Source organism: Euwallacea similis, chromosome 5 (assembly GCF_039881205.1).
Source record: "Euwallacea similis isolate ESF13 chromosome 5, ESF131.1, whole genome shotgun sequence".
NCBI lineage: Eukaryota > Metazoa > Arthropoda > Insecta > Coleoptera > Curculionidae > Euwallacea > Euwallacea similis.
The window spans coordinates 6,466,995-6,484,843 of NC_089613.1; the positions used below are offsets into that span (position 1 = coordinate 6,466,995).

Below are 17,849 nucleotides of genomic sequence, written 5' to 3' on the forward strand. Positions count from 1 at the left end.
CAAAGTCCCCAATTTAAATTCACAATCCTGAATACCATGAAGTGGACTTATTGACCCGTAACATGTCCAAAACTTTGATAACAGTAGACTTGAGTGGACCATTGTTTGACTCGTTTATCCAGGAGGTCAAGAAAAATTATTTTTTATTGGGCGATGAAATTTCCCCACTAACTGAACGTGCCGGCAATTTGCTGTTCACTTTATAAGCACTTGATCCTATCTCTCGATAACCACTCTCATCTCTCACTTCAGTCCAGCACGAGCTCAATCCGAACATGTTGACCAAATACGTTCTTCTCTTCTCGATCATCCTAGTGGCGCTTCTAAGGTGCAACCAGGCTCTACCAGTAGGTTCAAATCTCTTCATTTACAACGTGGATCAAGCGATACCAGTTTCTCGGTTGAGAAGTGACAGTGATAGCGCGAAAATGGTGCAGTTAGAGATTGTCCTGAAGAACAGCAGTGAAAATGGTGAGTTGCTAGTCCAGGACATCCAGACTGATGCACCGAGAGGGACTAGAAAGACCCATTGTGTGGGATCTATAGCTTTAATGGCCATGTGTTTCTGATGGCGGGCAATGAATGCGTGCTGAAACCGCAAGAAGTATTATTATTTATTTGTAAATGCATATGAGTGATGAGTCTCTGAGATTTTAGGCTGAAAATTAGGTCTGAGCTATGAGAGATGCCCTTCTAATTTGATCACACTGTATATATACCAATTTTTTACTAAATTATGTATTTGTATTCTATGTTAAATAGTTTATTTATATGAAATATTAATAAAAATACAATATCGTAATGCTCTCTTTCTTCTCCGTGGTGTCAAGCTCTGGATACTTTTGAACTCATCCAGACCCAGATCCAGGAAGCTGCAATACGCTACGGCTTTTTGACTCAACCAAAGCTTCGCCTCTCAGTTTTATCCAGAAGAATTGCCGTTATAATTTTGTAATCGCCAGCGGCGCATCAGCCAAAGTTTTCAAAATAATTAGCACTTTTTGCAAGTTGCGACTAGCCCTAGGGAAATAAAATCTTTTAGTCACTGGGAAAACTAGATATTCAAGTTTCATATAATAGAGAAAAATCCACTGAAATTTCATTATTTCCCCCTTTTCTGCGGCTTTAATAAATCTTTTTAAAAACTGCTATTCCCAGTTGTGTGTACTCACAGCGCCTCTGTAAATCAACTTCGGGTGGTTTAAGGGAAAACATTACATAATTAAAATTTCGGGTAACAGGGAAAAACCAGTGATACTTCAATGTGTTTTTGCCTTTTTCTGTAACAAAAAATATTTCAATTTTTTTTAAATTGCTGCAATTCAATATTTTCAAGTCGTGCCGCTGCTTTTTTATCTTGAGCCATTAGTCTTAAATATCAGTTAAATCGTGGAAATATTTGCGTAAAAACCAGAGGCGTAACAGACTTCTTAGAACTATTTATGCTGATTCGAAACACTGCAATTCCTTAATAAGCTTATTTACTGTTTATCCCAAATATCAGAATTTTTAGATATTATTTTTGGAATTATTTACTACAGGGATTTGATAGTACGATCGGATAATTACATACTTTGAATAATTGCATAATAAAGACGTTAAATTCATATCAAAAAAGCATATTTTTAGTTAATTGGTTCAAATAACTACCCTTGGAGCGTAATCGAAGAAAAGAAACTTACTCGATAGTCAATATGGCCGACAAGTAAAGGCCAACATGTAACAGGTATATTGCTGGTTGCCTAAGCTTAAGTATAACTACTGCCAGATTCGGCTAGGTTTACATTGTTTACAAGATATCGATAAGGAATATATCGCTATTTCAAATGGAGTGCAGCATCTATTCTGATTATTTCGATTAATGCTAAATTTGTTCAGATCTGTTTGCCTGTCCACGATCAGGCACTTTAAAACCCATAAAACCGGCATTCAAATTCCTTTCAATACCACACAAATCCTGTTTTGTATGTGAAAAAGACCTTTGACATGGCTGAGCGTTTATCTCCACACTTTTTGCACGAAATTTTTCGTTTCCTCGACTTAAACGATCATTAATATTTCGGCTGATGAAATTGTAAAAGAAGTGACATCAACTCGTTCTCTGGCTAATTGACCTGAATCCGCTAATAAAGATGACATTTGCTCACTAATTATAATTATTTTAAAACATTAGGAACTGCAGCTTTAGTTGGTTTTACGTAAATAATTAGTCCAAAGTAGTTCGGACAAGCATACGAGGCTTGACATGAGGTATCCTGATAAAACAACTAAAAAAAAAAAAATATTAGAAGAATGTTAGTTGACAACTTAGACTTTACCGAAAAAGGCTCCATAGCTGTCAATAAGACCCACGCTGGTGAAGCTCCCAGCAGACCCATCGCATTGGGGTTTTCCAGGCAAAAGCCTCTGCAACTCCCTGCTTTTGATACCTTTTTCCTCCAGGTTCATCATGCTGAAAGCACCAAATTCATTTATAAATCACCCCCAAAGAAACAGAAATATTACTACCGAGCTTTCATTAAATCTTTCAAAGAGGATTCTCTATGTACAAAGCTCCAGAAATCCACATTGCTCCCTCTAACTGGAACTTCCCTTAAAGCGCACTTCTCGTTCTCAAAGAATAATTTATTGACGTAGTAATACACCTCATAGGTACTTGCATTGAGGGCAATAAATTCGTTTTGCATCCTCTTGACTTCATACTCCAATGAAGAATCAGAAGAGAAGTGAGAATCCCCCTCAGTTAAGTTGGATAGAATCAAAATCCTGGACCGCTGCAGTGTTTCCAGGCTATTCAGTCTCTCAGAGGTTGATTGAAGCAACGCGACAATATTAGCAGAAAAAGAAGTGCAGAGAAACATCAAAGACACTAAAGTGCAGATGAAGATTATACGTCCAGAATGGCTCTCGGGTTGAGTCTCAGACCCCTCCTGAGAGAGAGATCCTACTTCCATGAGAAGAATATCCACTAGGTAGGGCCTAAGGTTAAACCTAGGGTTTAAGGAGGGTTTGAAAGCACTTTCACTCCACTCCCAATACACCACCAGGTACATGGAAATGAAAATGACTGCCAAAAGCCCAAAACAGCTATACCAGACAAAAGAGTCGAAAGGTAGGGTGAAAAGGTTGCTGATATAAGAATGAGGGGCTGCCCTGAAGATCAGCTTTCTCTCTACACAGGCCACATGGCCGAGAAAACTCAAATAACCTCCCAATTCTTTGTCTAATGACGTGGTCAAAGGTGTTCCTAAAATACACAAAAACTTATTAACAAAATTAATTTTGAAGTGTTATTGCACATACCAAGCAAATCAAATTTTTCCATTTGCTTTGATTTACCAAGTTTTAATGATTGGACTGATGTGTTCAAACCAATCAGAAGATTGTCCATTAAGACACGATTTAAAGTGGTAATTGATTTAGTGATGGCGGTATGTCTGCAAAAATATGTGTAAGTTGGAGAACTAGCCAAAATCAGCCAAACCGAAATAATTGACGAACAAAATTTTGAAAATTGTTGAATATTAATTGTGCATTTAAGAAGATACAGTAAAAGCAGAGACGTACTGCAGGGATTTTAAACAAATTTAAAACATATCACTCGCATCCACCACATTGACAGGAATAGTATTCAATATAAAAAAACCTTTTTTTAAATTTTATAAGAATTTATAGTGGTGTACCACGCAGATATTTAAAGGAGTTGAAAAAGCATACATAAAGCAGTACATAGTTAATGAAGATCAATAAAATGGCTCCAAATTGAATATTTAAATGTTAGGGTAACAAGAAATTGAAAATATAAACCTTCCTAATAACGCACTTACCCAACATTTTCGTCAAGAAGATATACTACTTCAACATGTATCTTTTTTAACGTTATATCCCCGATTGGGGAGCTCAATTTAAGTGCTGGTAAACTGGAACCATTTATACAGTACATCCTCTCTGAAGAATAAATATGAGATTCTTTAAGCTTCTTTAGGGACTTTTTGTATTCATTTGCATTATTTACATTGATTGATATGCAAAGCAAAAAATAGGAACAAAAATTCAAGACAAGAACCTTCATGTTTCTGATAAAAGGCGGGATCATGCACTAATGCTTATAATAAATTTACTATCAAAGCTATGAAGTGAAGGAAGAAACCTGTACTTATTGGTTTATCCATTCGTTAAAACGGTGCTCATATAATAAACCTTTGAATTATAGGGTTGAAATACATATTCTGAAAGAAATATGTGTTTTTCTATTGAGCTGAGGCCTAGATTCCACCATGAAGAAAACCATTGGCGCACCTTTTATAACGGATTATCAAATTAGTACTATATATTTTTAGACGCCATGGCGGCCACGATTTTTTCCTAAATTCCACAAAAATTGATATTTATATTCAGTATAGTTTGGCAAATCACCATGGAAAAATACATACACATACAGTATATAGAAATTGTTAAAATGTATTACAAAAATAATGAATCTATTCGGGCTACATTTCGTGCATTACGTGAAATTTATGGTCAACATAATCATCCTACAGAGCTCACTATTGGTAATTTAATTTAAAAATTTGAGTCAAATAGTAGTATTTGTGACATCAAGAATCTTACCCATCAGAAAACTAAACATATTGCTGAAAATATCGAAACTGTATACCGAAGTGTGGAGGATAATCCGGAACAATCAATTACACGTTGTCCTCAAGAACTTGGATTTTCGTATGGCACTACATGGAATATTCTTCATAAACATTTGAATTTGAAGGCGTATAAAATTCAGTTGACCTGAAAACTTAAAACAAAATGATCATGTATTGTGTAGAAATTCGCGGATTGGGTTTTAGAGCAAACTGAAACAGATCCATTGTGCCATGCAAAAAATCGTCTTTAGCGACGAAGCTCATTTTTGGTTAAATGACTTCGTAAATAACCAAAACTATTGAATTTGAAGTGAAGAAGATCCATATCGTGTTCTTGAGACATCTTAAATCCACAAAAATTAACAGTTTGGTGTGATTTATGGTCTGGAGGTGTAATTGGATCGTTTTTTTTTAAAACGAAAATGGCAATGCAGCTACCGTCACTGGAGAACACTATAGAAACATTATTACGAATTTCTTCTGGCATAAGTTGGATGATTTCGAATTGGACAATCTATGATTTCAACAGGATGGTGCAACATGCCACGCATCTAGGGACGCAATTAATTTATTGAAAGAAAAGTTCAATGGTCGTGTAATCTCAAAGACTGTCGATGTGAACTGGCCCCAAAGATCATGCGATATAACTCCACTGGACTTTTTTATCTGGGATTATGTTAAATCACTGGCTTAGTCCAATAAATCCTAAACACTCAATGACTTTAAAACTAGCATTATTCGTGACATTGGTGAAATAAGTGCCGATTTATGTGAAAAAGTAACCGAAAATTGGTATTCCAGAATCGAGTTTTTAACAAAATCCAGAGGCAGCCATTTACACGATATAATTTTTAAATAAAAATGTCATGGACAAATAAATAAAATTTTAAAAAATCACATCGATATCTTATACTATTTCGCTTTGGTTTGCACTTAAAAATATATAGCTCTTATTTGATAACCTTTTACAAGATATTTCAGGTTTTAATTGGAAAATTGAACAGACGATAGAACTGGGAAAAGTAATGAGACAAATTCATATGAACATTTTAAAGCTTTGTGACCGAAATACAGGGTGTTCAAAGTTTTAGATTTTAAAAAATTTTTATTTCTTAGCTGCCTTTGTTTGAAATGTTGTAAATACACTACTATTTAGAATCTACACGATTTGATTTAACAAGTCGCTGTGAAAATCTACAAGGTGCTACTTTTACAGGGGTTAAACCTCATTTTACTATCCTAAACATTTTTGTGGGGCGCCACTGATTTTCAGTGGCCTATGTTTTAAATTCCTTGTTCAATTTAGAAACTATTTTACCTCTTTTTTTCGTATCTGTCCCAATTTTCCCGCCATTTACAAACATATTGTATTCTGTCGCTGTTTCTTCAGCGTTTCCATTCGCGTATCCATAGATAAAATGAATATCTGCGCATTCATTCAAAGTGAATTTTTACGGCATAATTAATTATGTAAAATTGTTCTAATTTTTCAAATCAACTAAAAAGACGTTCACAGTGTTACTGTTTGACATGGCGACATGACCATCAGAAAATTTTCTAAGTAATAACTGCGATAACCAAAATTCTTTAGGGTTAATGCTGATATATTTGCAAATGGCGGGAAAATGGTAACAGATACGAAAAAAATTCAAGAAGCAAAAACGTGTCTAAATTAAACAAGGAATTCAAAACATGAGCCACTGAAGATCATTAGCGCCTCATAAAAAAGTTTGGGATAGTAAAACGAGACTTGACCTCCGAAAAAGTAGCACCCTGTAGATTTTCACAGCGACTTGTTAAATCAAATGATGTAGGTTTTAAACAGTAGTGTGCCTGTAAAATTTAAAGTTGATATCTGAAAAACATAAGTAGCTGTAATTTTTTTTTTAATTTAAAGCTTCAACTCCCTGTATTTCGATAACAAAGTTTTAACATGTTCATATGAAATTTTCTCATTATTTTTCCCAGTTCTATCGTTTGTTAAATTTTCCCTCTTAAAACCTGAAACACCCTGTATCTTGAAAGGTTTTGAGTTGGTCAATAGTTCAGTAGAGACGCAGCACGCCACTGGTTTTCATCTGGTCATGTGATATATTTTATCAAGACACTTAAAGGCCATGTACGATGGGAAAAACCACTAGCATCACGCATGTTTATATTTTGTAAATATTTTGGAAATTGCAGTGAGTACAACGTTTTTGGTGTGATGTACAGTTTCAAACGATGCAAATTTGTAGACTAATTTGTCCAATTTTATGCTAGAGCTGACAAAGAGTTTTCGCTAGTCTCAATCATGCAGATATATGATAATTTGCACAAAATTCGGCGACATTTCTATAGCTCAAAATAATCATTTATGCCATTTAAACAGGCGTAATTCAAACTTTAATAATAAAGAAAAGCATTTGTTTGGGTTATAAAGTATTACGAAAGCGGACAAATTAAGTTATCTCATCCGGGAGATTATTTTCAACGAAGCTGAATAAAACCGTATCAATTTTCATTTTCTAGCTAACGCAACGGGATGGAATTGCACCTAAATTCAATTCTTACGGATTTTGTCTATTTTTGCTCAACTCAAACTTCAATTGCAAACTTGACAATTTTATTTTTCCTTAGTCAAGTACACTGAAACAATGCGATGAACATAAATCTCTAAGATGAAAAGCACTACAGAAGCCGCCAATCCTGCCGTCAAAATCACCGCCGGTGCATAGCAATCTACAATCCCAACACTGACGAAATTCGACCCCTTCGAATGGCAGGAAGGTTTCTTCGTGTAAATCAAACCAGTCTCTCTTTGTTGAACCCCATTTTCTTGTAAAATTCGTAGACTGAACTCCCAATAATGCAAACTGTCCTCGAAATTTCAACCCTTACCCAACCTTCAGGTGCTCTTTATACGAGGAGTTCTTCTGTATGGCCAGCCATGGGTCGATCACCTGCAGATACTGAATCTCTTGCAGGCCGCACTTTTCGTCTTCCTTGAAAGTTTCTCCTGCAGGAATGAAGATTTATCACCTTTAAAACATGAAATTTAACAGTTATTTACCCACTAATTTGTAGCCAACTCCAGTTTCCACGTGGAATGCAAAGAGACCCTGTCTCATCCTCTGTATTCCCTTCTCAACTGGGAAGAAATTGGCAGGTTTTCCTGGAGGAGAGACTTTTTTCTCGTAGATAGCCTTTCTGATGTGTTCACTGGCAGTCTTATTGGAACAACGAAATGGTTAAACGCATGAAAGTTTTTCACGGTTTTAAGATTTTATTTCTGGTTCATATTTGCAAATTGTGTTGTTCCCGTCCCGTGTAGTACATCCTTGGTTTTATTGTACATACTTAAATGCACGGTTGATAATCAGCAATTTTCCATATTTTGTTCTCCAATTTCTTTGATTTGGCTGATTTTGATCAATTTTTATTATTTGAAAATTGTGATATGTTCTCCTCTGTGTCTTTGTTGCCTTAAAATTAATGATTCTCTCTTTTTTAATATTTTCAAATACCACCTCTGCGCGCCCCTAATTTGAGTCAAGAAACCTCAATTTTTTTAATAATTCAGACCTCAAACTAATTTTCTAGATACAATAACCAGAGGCGGGAAATACCTATTTTAGCTTTAAAAAATTCCAAAAAATCTAATTACAATAATAGAGAAGAACGTACACTTCTTAAAATGCACGCTACTGATTTATAAATTCTGGATCAGAGGAGGAACAAGTGATTGTGAAATCACAAAAATTTCAGTATTTCAATGTACGAAGTAACTGCTTTTAAAACACTTTTTAGTATCTGCGCCCATGGTTTTTCCAATGTAGTCAATGAGTATTATGCCTAAACTTACCGTAAAATAAAAATGGTTAAAAACCGTATCATCAACACCAACCTCAATTCTTGAATTAAGCAAATCTTCCAGTGTATTGATGCTGTTGGAGGAGGTTTGAAGCAAAGCAACGATAATTGCCGAATATGAGACATACATGAACATCAGCGAAATAAACAGGCAAAGAGTGACAATCCTTCCAGGAGTGCTGAAATTGCACTATTTGAGATAACTGAACTCCATTTAAGAAAGTTCAGTTGAGATTAGACCTATAAGGTAAAGCCGCCGCACTTTGCTGACATAGTGCTCCTAAAGTGATGAAAATCACGTCTCGCAGTGATCCACTCAGCTCCGTTTGATTTGAATGATCAAGTTGGTTTTTCATGTACTCCCACTTCATCGCCAAAAACAATATTAAGGCTATAATGAGCATTAATAGTGCGGTGGAAAACCACACTTTGATATCCAAAGGAAGGGTGTAGACGTTGCTCACATAGGAAAGTTTTGGCTGCCGGAAAATGAATTTAGATCTTGTAGGGGAAATCATAGCAATGTAATCAATAAGGTCGATGCGATCTTTAGTGAAAAATAGTGCAGTCCCTGGAAGAAAGTTAAAAGTGGGTTGAAGAGTCTGAGATCCAGAAGTCACCTCCAATATCAGCTTCTTTTTTGGTAAGTTGGCCCATCATTCCACTCCAGTCAGAGTGATTGTCTTTATACCCCCAAGTGCTGACAACTGTCCAGTTTAGCGTTATATTATAAATTGAAGCTAGGGAAAGTACGACTGGATAATTAGCTTTGGTTATGCTATCAATGTGCTTGTCCCTTGAAGAAAATTTTAAACTGTTTTGTAATCATTTTCCAGTTCTTACCTTTTATCGGTAAGATGGTTTAAAGTGTCATTATTCGTGATCACAATGCAGGCATTTAAAGTCACATCCAATCGCCTCCTGCTTCGCAGCAAAACGTCGTTTCTAAACAGGTTAAAACCATCATTAGACGTCAGCTTAAAGTAATGCTGCTCCAGGCGCGAAGACTTAAGATGTTTTTTGAAAATCTTTGCATATTTTTCCTGCTTATCCCAAATTAAATTGACATCGCTCTCGACTAGGAGAGGTAAATTTGCAAGCAGCATTTCAGTTTCTGAATTCAGATTTGCTTTATACAGAATCCATTTGAAGGGGGACGCATATAAGTGATATTCCTTTGCCTAAAAGAGCATAAATCATTGTTTTGTGAAGATTTAGCATTATTATTCAGGACTTCTAAAAGGACTTCGATGGATCGCGGGCATTGGAAATCAATCAAAAAAACTGTATGCTCTGCAGGAAGTGCTAAGGCAGCTTTGATGAATGCTTGAGGACTTCTCATCCAGACATTGGAAAAACCATTTTTCCACAAAGATTTAGCAGCATAAACGACCTCTATGGAAAATCGTTAATAATTGCTGAAAAATCAAATTGGCCAATAAAAGGAACAATTTCCATGAAACCGTACAACTAAACAATGGTCAAATAATGTTCCTGGAAATTGTTTTTCAAATTTTTTATTTATCTAATTTACCAAATCTATTGCATCCAAAATGCAGTATCTGACTGTACCCTCTGAATAACTTAATTACACTCATATACTGGGCTGAGTAGGCCAGTGATTGATTGATTATGAAAACGATCAGAAGCAGCCGCATTTTACGAACGAAAAGAAGTAAATTATGGCGTTTGGTTATTCGTATCCAAATAATCTTCGTGACTTCATCAATTTCGGGTTAGTGTGTACTTACTTATTGGAAGGTAATTTTTGTTCCCCATTCGATAAACTGTTTGTTCAGGGGGATGATTGAATGTTCTAGTGATGATTTGATTATCATATATCTTTATCATGCTTCTGTAGAAAATAATTAAGGACTACTGAAAAAAACTACTTTAGCAACAAAAAGAATCATTTTCAAGAAACTAATGGATGAAACCCAGAACACTGCTGAAATGATTTAATGGAAATTAACAAGGGAAAGACGAGGGAAACTTAATCGCAATACATTCAGTGCAACGTAATTTAATTTGTTAACCTAATACATAAACAGTATTTTGTCTTTTTATCAGTTGGAAAATCGCAATAACCGCAAAGCTCGGACGTAATTAGATCACTATATATGACACCCGCATCGATCGACTGTCGAGAAAAATTATCTAAACAAATAAATAAAAAACTTAATAAATAAGTAACACAAATACCTTAAAAGTCTCTTCCTCGATTATTATCAGTATTAATATAATATTTATAGCCATCTAAGGAAAGCGTAAAGGATAAATTAAAATAAAATGTCCCCGGATTTAAAGGAAGGAAAACGACTAAATACAGCTATCGGGATGTTGGCTCTGCCCTTTACGCCCTTTTACCGTTTTCGTTTCAATCTTCATGTGGTCGATGCTCAGTCGCCTAGGATTTCCTAAAGTGACTAAAGCACTGGCAATTGCCAGACCTGCTGATTGTCCTCGTGCCGTATAAGGTTCACAACCTATAACAGAAAAATCCCCTTGTAATTTTGATAATTACAAGGAAATAAAAATATAATTAATAATTCGTGTTGATGAGCTCTAAAGTGGTTTTTGTTTTAATAATTAAGAATCGAGTTATCGAGAAGTTTCTAGATCCCGGTAGCAATCGAATTCACTTTTTCCATACGAGACCGTTGTCCTTCTGTCGCCCCTGCCTTGTAGTATTTTATTTTTCAATGCAGAACACGTGATTATAATTTTCCTCAGTCATCACGATTTCACAGAATTATCTAAATTCAATTGGTAGTTTGATCAATGTTCTCCTTCCTAGCAATGACCACAGGGATCTAATCCGGGCAATTATAAATGAAAATTTTGCACAAAAATTTCTTAAAAAACAGCAATAATCCCGATTAAGAAATTACCTGTGGGTAACCTCACTAGCAAACTCAGCACTGCAGCTCTGCTGCCCTCGCAAGGCTCCAAAGCTATCGGACTCGGAGCGTCCTTTTTCCTTCTCTCTCGTTTGGAAAGCTCTATCAGATCTATGGCTTTCTGTTTCTCTAATTCTACTAAAACCTAGGCCAAATATAAGTGAATAAAAAAACTAAAATAGACACATGTTAAGGAAAATTTTACTTGGGAAAACGGCCGCGAAGCCATTTGCTCCATCTCGACGAAGAGCCGCTGTCGCCTGCGGTACATATCGTAGCGTTGCTTGATCTTCCACAAAATGCCTGCAACAACAAGCAGCAGCAGAAAGCATCTGAAATTTGGTTTTTAAAATGTTTTACATTTTGCGCATTTCAGGACAACTAACGATGAAAATGTGATGAAAAACTGTTGCAAATTTAGCTTCGGGTACTGTGAAAAGGAGATCTGGATCAACAATGGCGGTTGAAAGTCGAAGACGTATACGTAGAAAGTGGTAAGAGTCACGTTGTTTTCGTACCCAAAGGCATACTCCGACTTGGCAAAACGATGTCTGCGAACAGAAGAACGAGATATACAGATCTTTGTCCGAGGTCAACTCAAAAAGTACAAACATAGAAAACGTATGAAAATCTAAACCTCTGTAATCGACTTTAAACCTTACCGAAAATTGGTACAATTTATAACAGAGAAAATAGGTTGTTCCTCAGGAGTATTAAATCTCCGAATAGTGATATTCATCTTGGCCGTCTCGGAACAAAGAACCGAAAAATCCACGTCAATGTCCGGCTTTTGCGGCGAGTTCCTGAAATTTATTTGCCGAAAGTGTCGGTCTTCCTTCTTGGACAAATTGAACGTGAACTGATAGTCAATTGTCAGATCATCTATAAATCCACAAATTGCCATAAATTACCAGAAGTTTTCTACAGAATTAGCAACGTACAATAACAGGAACCGTTGTTCCACAAGTCGTGTCTGTAGTGATTGGCAGCGTCGCACTTTTCGCACTGATCGCCAATCAGCCCTTTTGTCCGGCAATGGCATTTGCCGGTCTCACGATGGCAATCGTCCGCGTGGCCCCTACATTCACATCTTTGGCATCTGCCCCCGTTTACCGGACTCCCCCAATATCCATATTTGCAGGTCTCGCAATGAGCACCGGTCGTCAAGTTCTGAAAACCGTTAACTGATTTCAAAAGTCTTAAATTTCGTGTCAACGATTTTTTCTACTGTGAAAAAAAAGCGACTCTAGTATCTATATTGAAACCTTTCCCGACCTCTATCCTTATGAACTTCACGGTTTTTTTTATGTAAATTGTTAAAATTTTTAACACTCGGATAGCCTGTATTTATAAACGTGGATAATGCATTTACTTCGCAAGTATCACAGGAACTGGAATTGCCCTTGCAATGTGCATGTCCATTGCATTCGCATAAAGGGCAAGTGGTGAAATGCCAGCGTTCCGCCGAACAGACATGGTGAGGCAGGGAGTAAGTGTGCAGTGTGGGCCCTGAACAAAAAAAGCATTGAAAAGTTTTTTGGTTCCATAGAAATTAACTTCCAGATATTACTACTAGACTTACCGACATAGCCACCAGGCATACACTCTCCCAGTCCTGTATTTGAGCCGTCGTCGCACCATCCGCAAGCTGGATCATCTCGGCATTTCGAGCAAGTTTTGTAAAAACTGGAAAAAATCGAAAAAAAAAAAGAATTAACAGTTTAATCCAAAACATTATTTTATACAAATTTATAAAAAACTTTTGGTTTTATAAATAAAATATAAAAAACTTACCTGCATTGGGAATTATTCTCTTCAGTGCCTCTCGAGCGACACTTTGACCCTATCGTCGTCCACTCTCTGCACTGACCATAGGGAAACGTGGAAGTGTAAGCGTTCTGCAAGTAAAAGACAAAAAAAATGCCAAAATGTCTTAATTTTTAGTCAAATGCGCACCTTATCGACGCATCTCCCCTCATTCTGACACCAAATGCACTCTTCCTGCGTACAGTTCAAACACGAAGTAAACTCCGAACATACTTTCTGGCATTGTGCAGGTTCATGCGCCTCCACAGACGAATTCAATGGGGGCAAAGCCACACATTTGGCATGCTCAAACCGCCATCTGGGTACATTCCACAAATGGTAATTTTATTAATATTAATCATTAATGTACGTGTTGGTTACAATATTTTTGCATTAACCGATATCGAAAAAAACTAAAAGTAATATAATTTCTACATTTCGATTAACATGGATTTGCAAATTGTTAGTTATGCATAAAAATTATTGACTTTAACGAAAATATTTTTTCTCGAGACTTTTGTTATACGTTGTATAATAAAGAAACGTGTTACAAGTTATTAATAATCAGTTGCCGGAAAAATATGTTATAAACAATGGTTCACCTGCAAGACTGCTGATAAGTACACGCCGTGCAAGTATGCAGTTGCTTGCAAACTGGCTTGGAATCGGCAGGGCACAAATCGCTTCTATCCAAACTAATCAGGCTGATTTCCGTGAAGTTAGAAGACGCAGTGGGTCTGCATCTTTTCTCGTGCATGCAGGCCCCATTGCACCACACGCACTCCGCGGTAGTGTGCACGCAACTGAGGCAATCCTCCATCAGGTGACACTTTGCAGTATTGGCCAGAATAGCTTGCTGGATACTGCTCCTGTTCTTTTCTGGACACTTTATAAAGGGTCCATCCTCCCTACTGTCTCTCAACACCTGCTTCGGCGCTAGAACTACCGGCACACACTTGAGATTCTTAATGTCCCAGACGCATTTGACACCGGGTCTTGCACTCAAACAATTGTTGGAACTGTTAAAGTACTCGCATTTGCCTGGAGTAAACTGGAAGATTAAATTAAATAAAGACATATTTATAGAGGGTGATTATTATAGTTTATAAGGTATAGGGCGTAACACATTTGAAAAACACTTCATCTGCCAGATTGTTATTAACTACCAGTTGTCACTCCCTAACTGAACATTGAAAAGCCAATCCTAAGAAGGAATTAAGAACGAACCTTCAACATATCGTTCAACATTTGTCCATCGAAGCCCCCATAAATGTACATGGACCCCTCAAAGAGAACGGTGGAGTGGCCGAATCGGGCCAAATCGGCGTGTAGATCTTTATGCACATTAAGGACATTCCAACAGTCGCATAACACGTCATATGTGATTACTTCGGCGCTGTAACATTTCGCGCCGAAGCTAAAAGACGTATCGTTGTGAGGATTGCCCCCAAAAACCATCATCAAACCACCGGAAATAAATGTAGCAGAATGGAGAAATCTGAAAGCGAAATGTACAGTTAGAGCACAAAAAATATATCATAGCATAAAATCGTATATCCCATAACCAATGCAGATATATTAGATAACATTACAGCAAAAAATTTGTGAGTGAAAAAATTAGTGTAATTGTCCATTGAACGAACACAGAAAATAACGTCATCAATGAAATTAACAGGTTTTTTATATGCATTATAGCTGAAAAACTCACCTTGCAGATGGAGCGTCAGCTAACAGAGTCCAAACTCTCTCATTCGGATCATAAGAGTACAAACTTTTACTCAAATGCTGCGCAGATTCGCTCTCTGAAACCACGCCTCCATAGACGTAGATTTTGGAAGTCAATGGATCCCAATCAGCACTATGTCCGTACCCTCCTTTGACCGGATACCCTACTCGTTAATCCAAAAATAATCCCAAATTCCTTACGCTATTCACATTTCCTTACCGCTAGTATTCACAATATGCCACTCCCTTGTTCCAAAATAGTACTCCTGAATAGTATTCAAGTACCCAAATTGGGGTGAATGTCCGAAAATCACCACCATCTTATCTGCTTTTTTGTTAGTATTGTTGTTGATAATAGTAGATGTATGCCCAGCAGACTTCAAGGGCCCGCACATGAGGGCGCTGTCGTTACATGAATCCGCCTTCACCGTGATATTTTCCCATATTTTAGCACTTATATCAAAAGCCCACAATTCGGACGTAGTTCCTCTATTGCCCAAAACGCCCCCGTATAAAAATATCTTATCCCCGTACAATACAGTGGAGTGCCCGTATCGCATTACAGGGCCTTTGTTGATGTGAGGAGTCTCCCACACGTTACCGTTAAAATCGTAAATATACATGAAGCTTCTATGTCTCGAATCGTATCTCTCACCAGCGATCACGTACATGGAGTCTTTCCACACTATCGAGGAATGGGAAGCGGAGCCCGGAGGTACGTAGCTCGGAATGTTTACGGCTTCCCAGTAACCTCTACTGGCAAGCTAAAATTATAATTCTATAATACTCAATCAAAAAAAAAAAAAGAAGGAAAACACAACCTGACTACAGTCATCTCCTTTGTACTCCCCAATGCAGTGACACCTGAAACAATTATTTTAGTGATAATTGTAAAACTGCTGACCAAATTAGACATAAAAGGCGAATTTAAGTGGCAAAAATTTGATGCTTCAGAATTTTACAATAAACCATAAAATTTTCGCCAAATTTTGATTAAATTATTATATTAAACAATTTTTTAAAGAATAACAATTTCTAACATTTTGACACTATATGTTTCATTTCTCAAGCAATTTACTAATTAAGAGAAGGAATGAAAAATGAAAATTACCCTCGATCTGGCTCACAAACGCCTCTATTTTCATGTGCTCCACAATCATCTGGACATTTCCGCAAATGACAAGCTGCTCCATCCCATCCGCCATCACATGTACATATTCCATCAATGCAGGCTCCATTACCTGAGCAATTCACCCCTGACGTCTGGGAAATATGTCAATTAAAATTACTTTAAGAACCCTTCTAGAATGAGTCATACTTACCACAGATGGACAAGCGTTCAGCCTATAAGTAATATTAAAACCTGACATATTATAGGCATCATCACTGAAAAAATGCACCAAAGCTGCCCCAGAGGTGGCAGTCACTTCTGGTATTTTTCTTACTCTGAAATTTAAATTTGTAAAACTTCTTTTTGAGAAAAAATTTTGAGGAAACTTACTTGTAACCATTTGAATACATTAAACCACTGAATACGGCCAACAAAGGTGAGTTGACTGAGTCTCCATCAAACACATACAAATGATCCCAACCACACTCAGTGGCAAATTCTTCAAAATGTAGAGTAATTGTTTTATCAGGAGCATCTATAAGCCAGCTGCATTTCGAAGATAAAGAGTAATTGCCAAAGCCATCATGGATTGTACCATTAGAAGCACCCAACCTGTGAAGAAGTAGATAGTTTCATCATGTGCTAAAGGGACAAATTATTACAGATTCAGTTCAGTTTACTGATGACTGTACTATTTTACCCTAAAATATATCTGCAATTTAACCCTTAGTTTAGTTGAATTCTGATTTTTTAAGAAGTCAGTTTTAAAATAAAATTATATTGCAAGTATGATACTAAAAATAGTTAACTAGAATTGAATAGACCACAAACTGTAATAAAATCAACATCGACTTTTGGCCCTACTACTAAAGTTAAATCCAACATGAAGTTTGTAAATCTGGCTTTAAACTGAACTTACCGAACCTTCCCACCACAAAATTGGCAGTGGGATCCCTGCCATCCCTCGTAGCAAATACATGTATCATTTTGGCATATTCCACGATTACCACACTGAGTATCATCCAGGCATTTAGCAACAGTATTGTGCAGCATCAGCAACCCCAAATGCAAGACTGTGCTGGCATAGAAGAATGCGTTCAGTTTTCGACGATATTTGGACTTGAACAGAAACAAAAACATTTGGAATGGTTCAAGCATCGCCCTAAGCTGCTTTGGCCATTCTACGTGCGATACATTCAAGAAAGGAGAGTATTAGTTTTCAGAATTAGTGCCAGGAATTGAGGCCATGTTTCAGAAGATTGCAGTGTGTTTAGTTTCCTTCTGGGCATCAGGGTTTTGGAACGGTTCAATCACTGACAAGCCCCATTTCGAAATATCGACTAAACGGCTCAATAAACTTGAATTTCTTTGAAAGAGGCCTTGTATTGTTATTTTTATTTAGATTTTAACAAATAAACAATTTTTAGCTTACTGTGACGTTATATGGTATGACATATTACATTGACAGCAATGTAGGGTGTAGTGAGTCTAATGCTTTAACAAAAGGAGGAAATGTGGCAATGTTAAAATTCGAGAGCTGGTTATCTTGTACAGTGAAGTCCATGAGCGTTACGAAATAGCACCGCCAATTAAATTAGGCTATTCTATTATATTGCCCCAAATACAAAAGCTTATGTAATGAAGTATTTAAAACATGATTGTTTTATATTATTAGCTTTCTATTTTCCCTTTCTTGTAAAATGGCAACTAATGAATAGTGAGATGTTGAACTGCGTACTTGGCGCTGACTGCTTTGCACCAGCATACATAGTATTTAGCTTCGATGTTTGATAGATAATGGTATCAATAAAAATA

At 36.7% G+C, this 17,849-nt stretch overlaps 2 protein-coding genes across 3 annotated transcripts; both read right to left on the reverse strand.

The window, feature by feature from the left end:
* Positions 1-1,716: 1,716 nt before the first annotated feature.
* Positions 1,717-9,641, reverse strand: LOC136409296 (uncharacterized). The gene is made up of 11 exons (XM_066390705.1): positions 9,336-9,641; positions 9,113-9,288; positions 8,733-9,063; positions 8,485-8,671; positions 7,693-7,849; positions 7,521-7,638; positions 7,268-7,474; positions 3,304-3,437; positions 2,509-3,247; positions 2,319-2,452; positions 1,717-2,267 (listed from the first exon to the last, which is right to left on the reverse strand). The coding sequence occupies exons 1-11, from the start codon at positions 9,596-9,598 to the stop codon at positions 2,185-2,187; spliced, it is 2,529 nt and encodes an 842-aa protein (XP_066246802.1). The 5' UTR covers positions 9,599-9,641; the 3' UTR covers positions 1,717-2,184.
* Positions 9,642-10,499: 858 nt separating this feature from the next.
* dsd (attractin-like protein dsd) lies at positions 10,500-17,481 on the reverse strand. 2 transcript variants are annotated; one of them, XM_066389973.1, is made up of 19 exons: positions 16,954-17,481; positions 16,425-16,646; positions 16,246-16,369; positions 16,035-16,186; positions 15,745-15,787; positions 15,144-15,687; positions 14,907-15,087; positions 14,426-14,696; positions 13,801-14,249; positions 13,349-13,517; positions 13,187-13,290; positions 12,975-13,078; positions 12,765-12,901; positions 12,334-12,562; positions 12,055-12,274; positions 11,779-11,943; positions 11,598-11,724; positions 11,384-11,537; positions 10,500-10,978 (listed from the first exon to the last, which is right to left on the reverse strand). In XM_066389973.1, exons 1-19 carry the CDS (start codon positions 17,190-17,192, stop codon positions 10,812-10,814), a joined length of 3,801 nt encoding a protein of 1,266 aa, XP_066246070.1. In that variant the 5' UTR covers positions 17,193-17,481; the 3' UTR covers positions 10,500-10,811. The 2 variants fall into 2 exon arrangements, with proteins under 2 accessions (XP_066246070.1, XP_066246069.1); XM_066389972.1 differs by having other exon boundaries at positions 10,500-10,996.
* Positions 17,482-17,849: the final 368 nt, after the last annotated feature.

Bases quoted from the DNA above. Each gene is read 5' to 3' on its own strand.
- dsd (XM_066389972.1), bottom strand. From the start codon at position 17,192: ATGCTTGAACCATTCCAAATGTTTTTGTTTCTGTTCAAGTCCAAATAT. The intron at 12,902-12,974 runs GTAAGTCTAGTA...TTTTTTGTTCAG, and splicing joins TATGCCTGGTGGCTATGTCG to GGCCCACACTGCACACTTAC. The intron at 10,997-11,383 runs GTAATTTCTTAA...CAAAATTACAAG, and splicing joins GCTAGTGAGGTTACCCACAG to GGGATTTTTCTGTTATAGGT.
- LOC136409296 (XM_066390705.1), bottom strand. From the start codon at position 9,598: ATGCTGCTTGCAAATTTACCTCTCCTAGTCGAGAGCGATGTCAATTTA. The intron at 9,064-9,112 runs GTGACTTCTGGA...ACTTTCTTCCAG, and splicing joins AAAAGAAGCTGATATTGGAG to GGACTGCACTATTTTTCACT. The intron at 3,248-3,303 runs GTATGTGCAATA...TGTGTATTTTAG, and splicing joins GGAAAAATTTGATTTGCTTG to GAACACCTTTGACCACGTCA.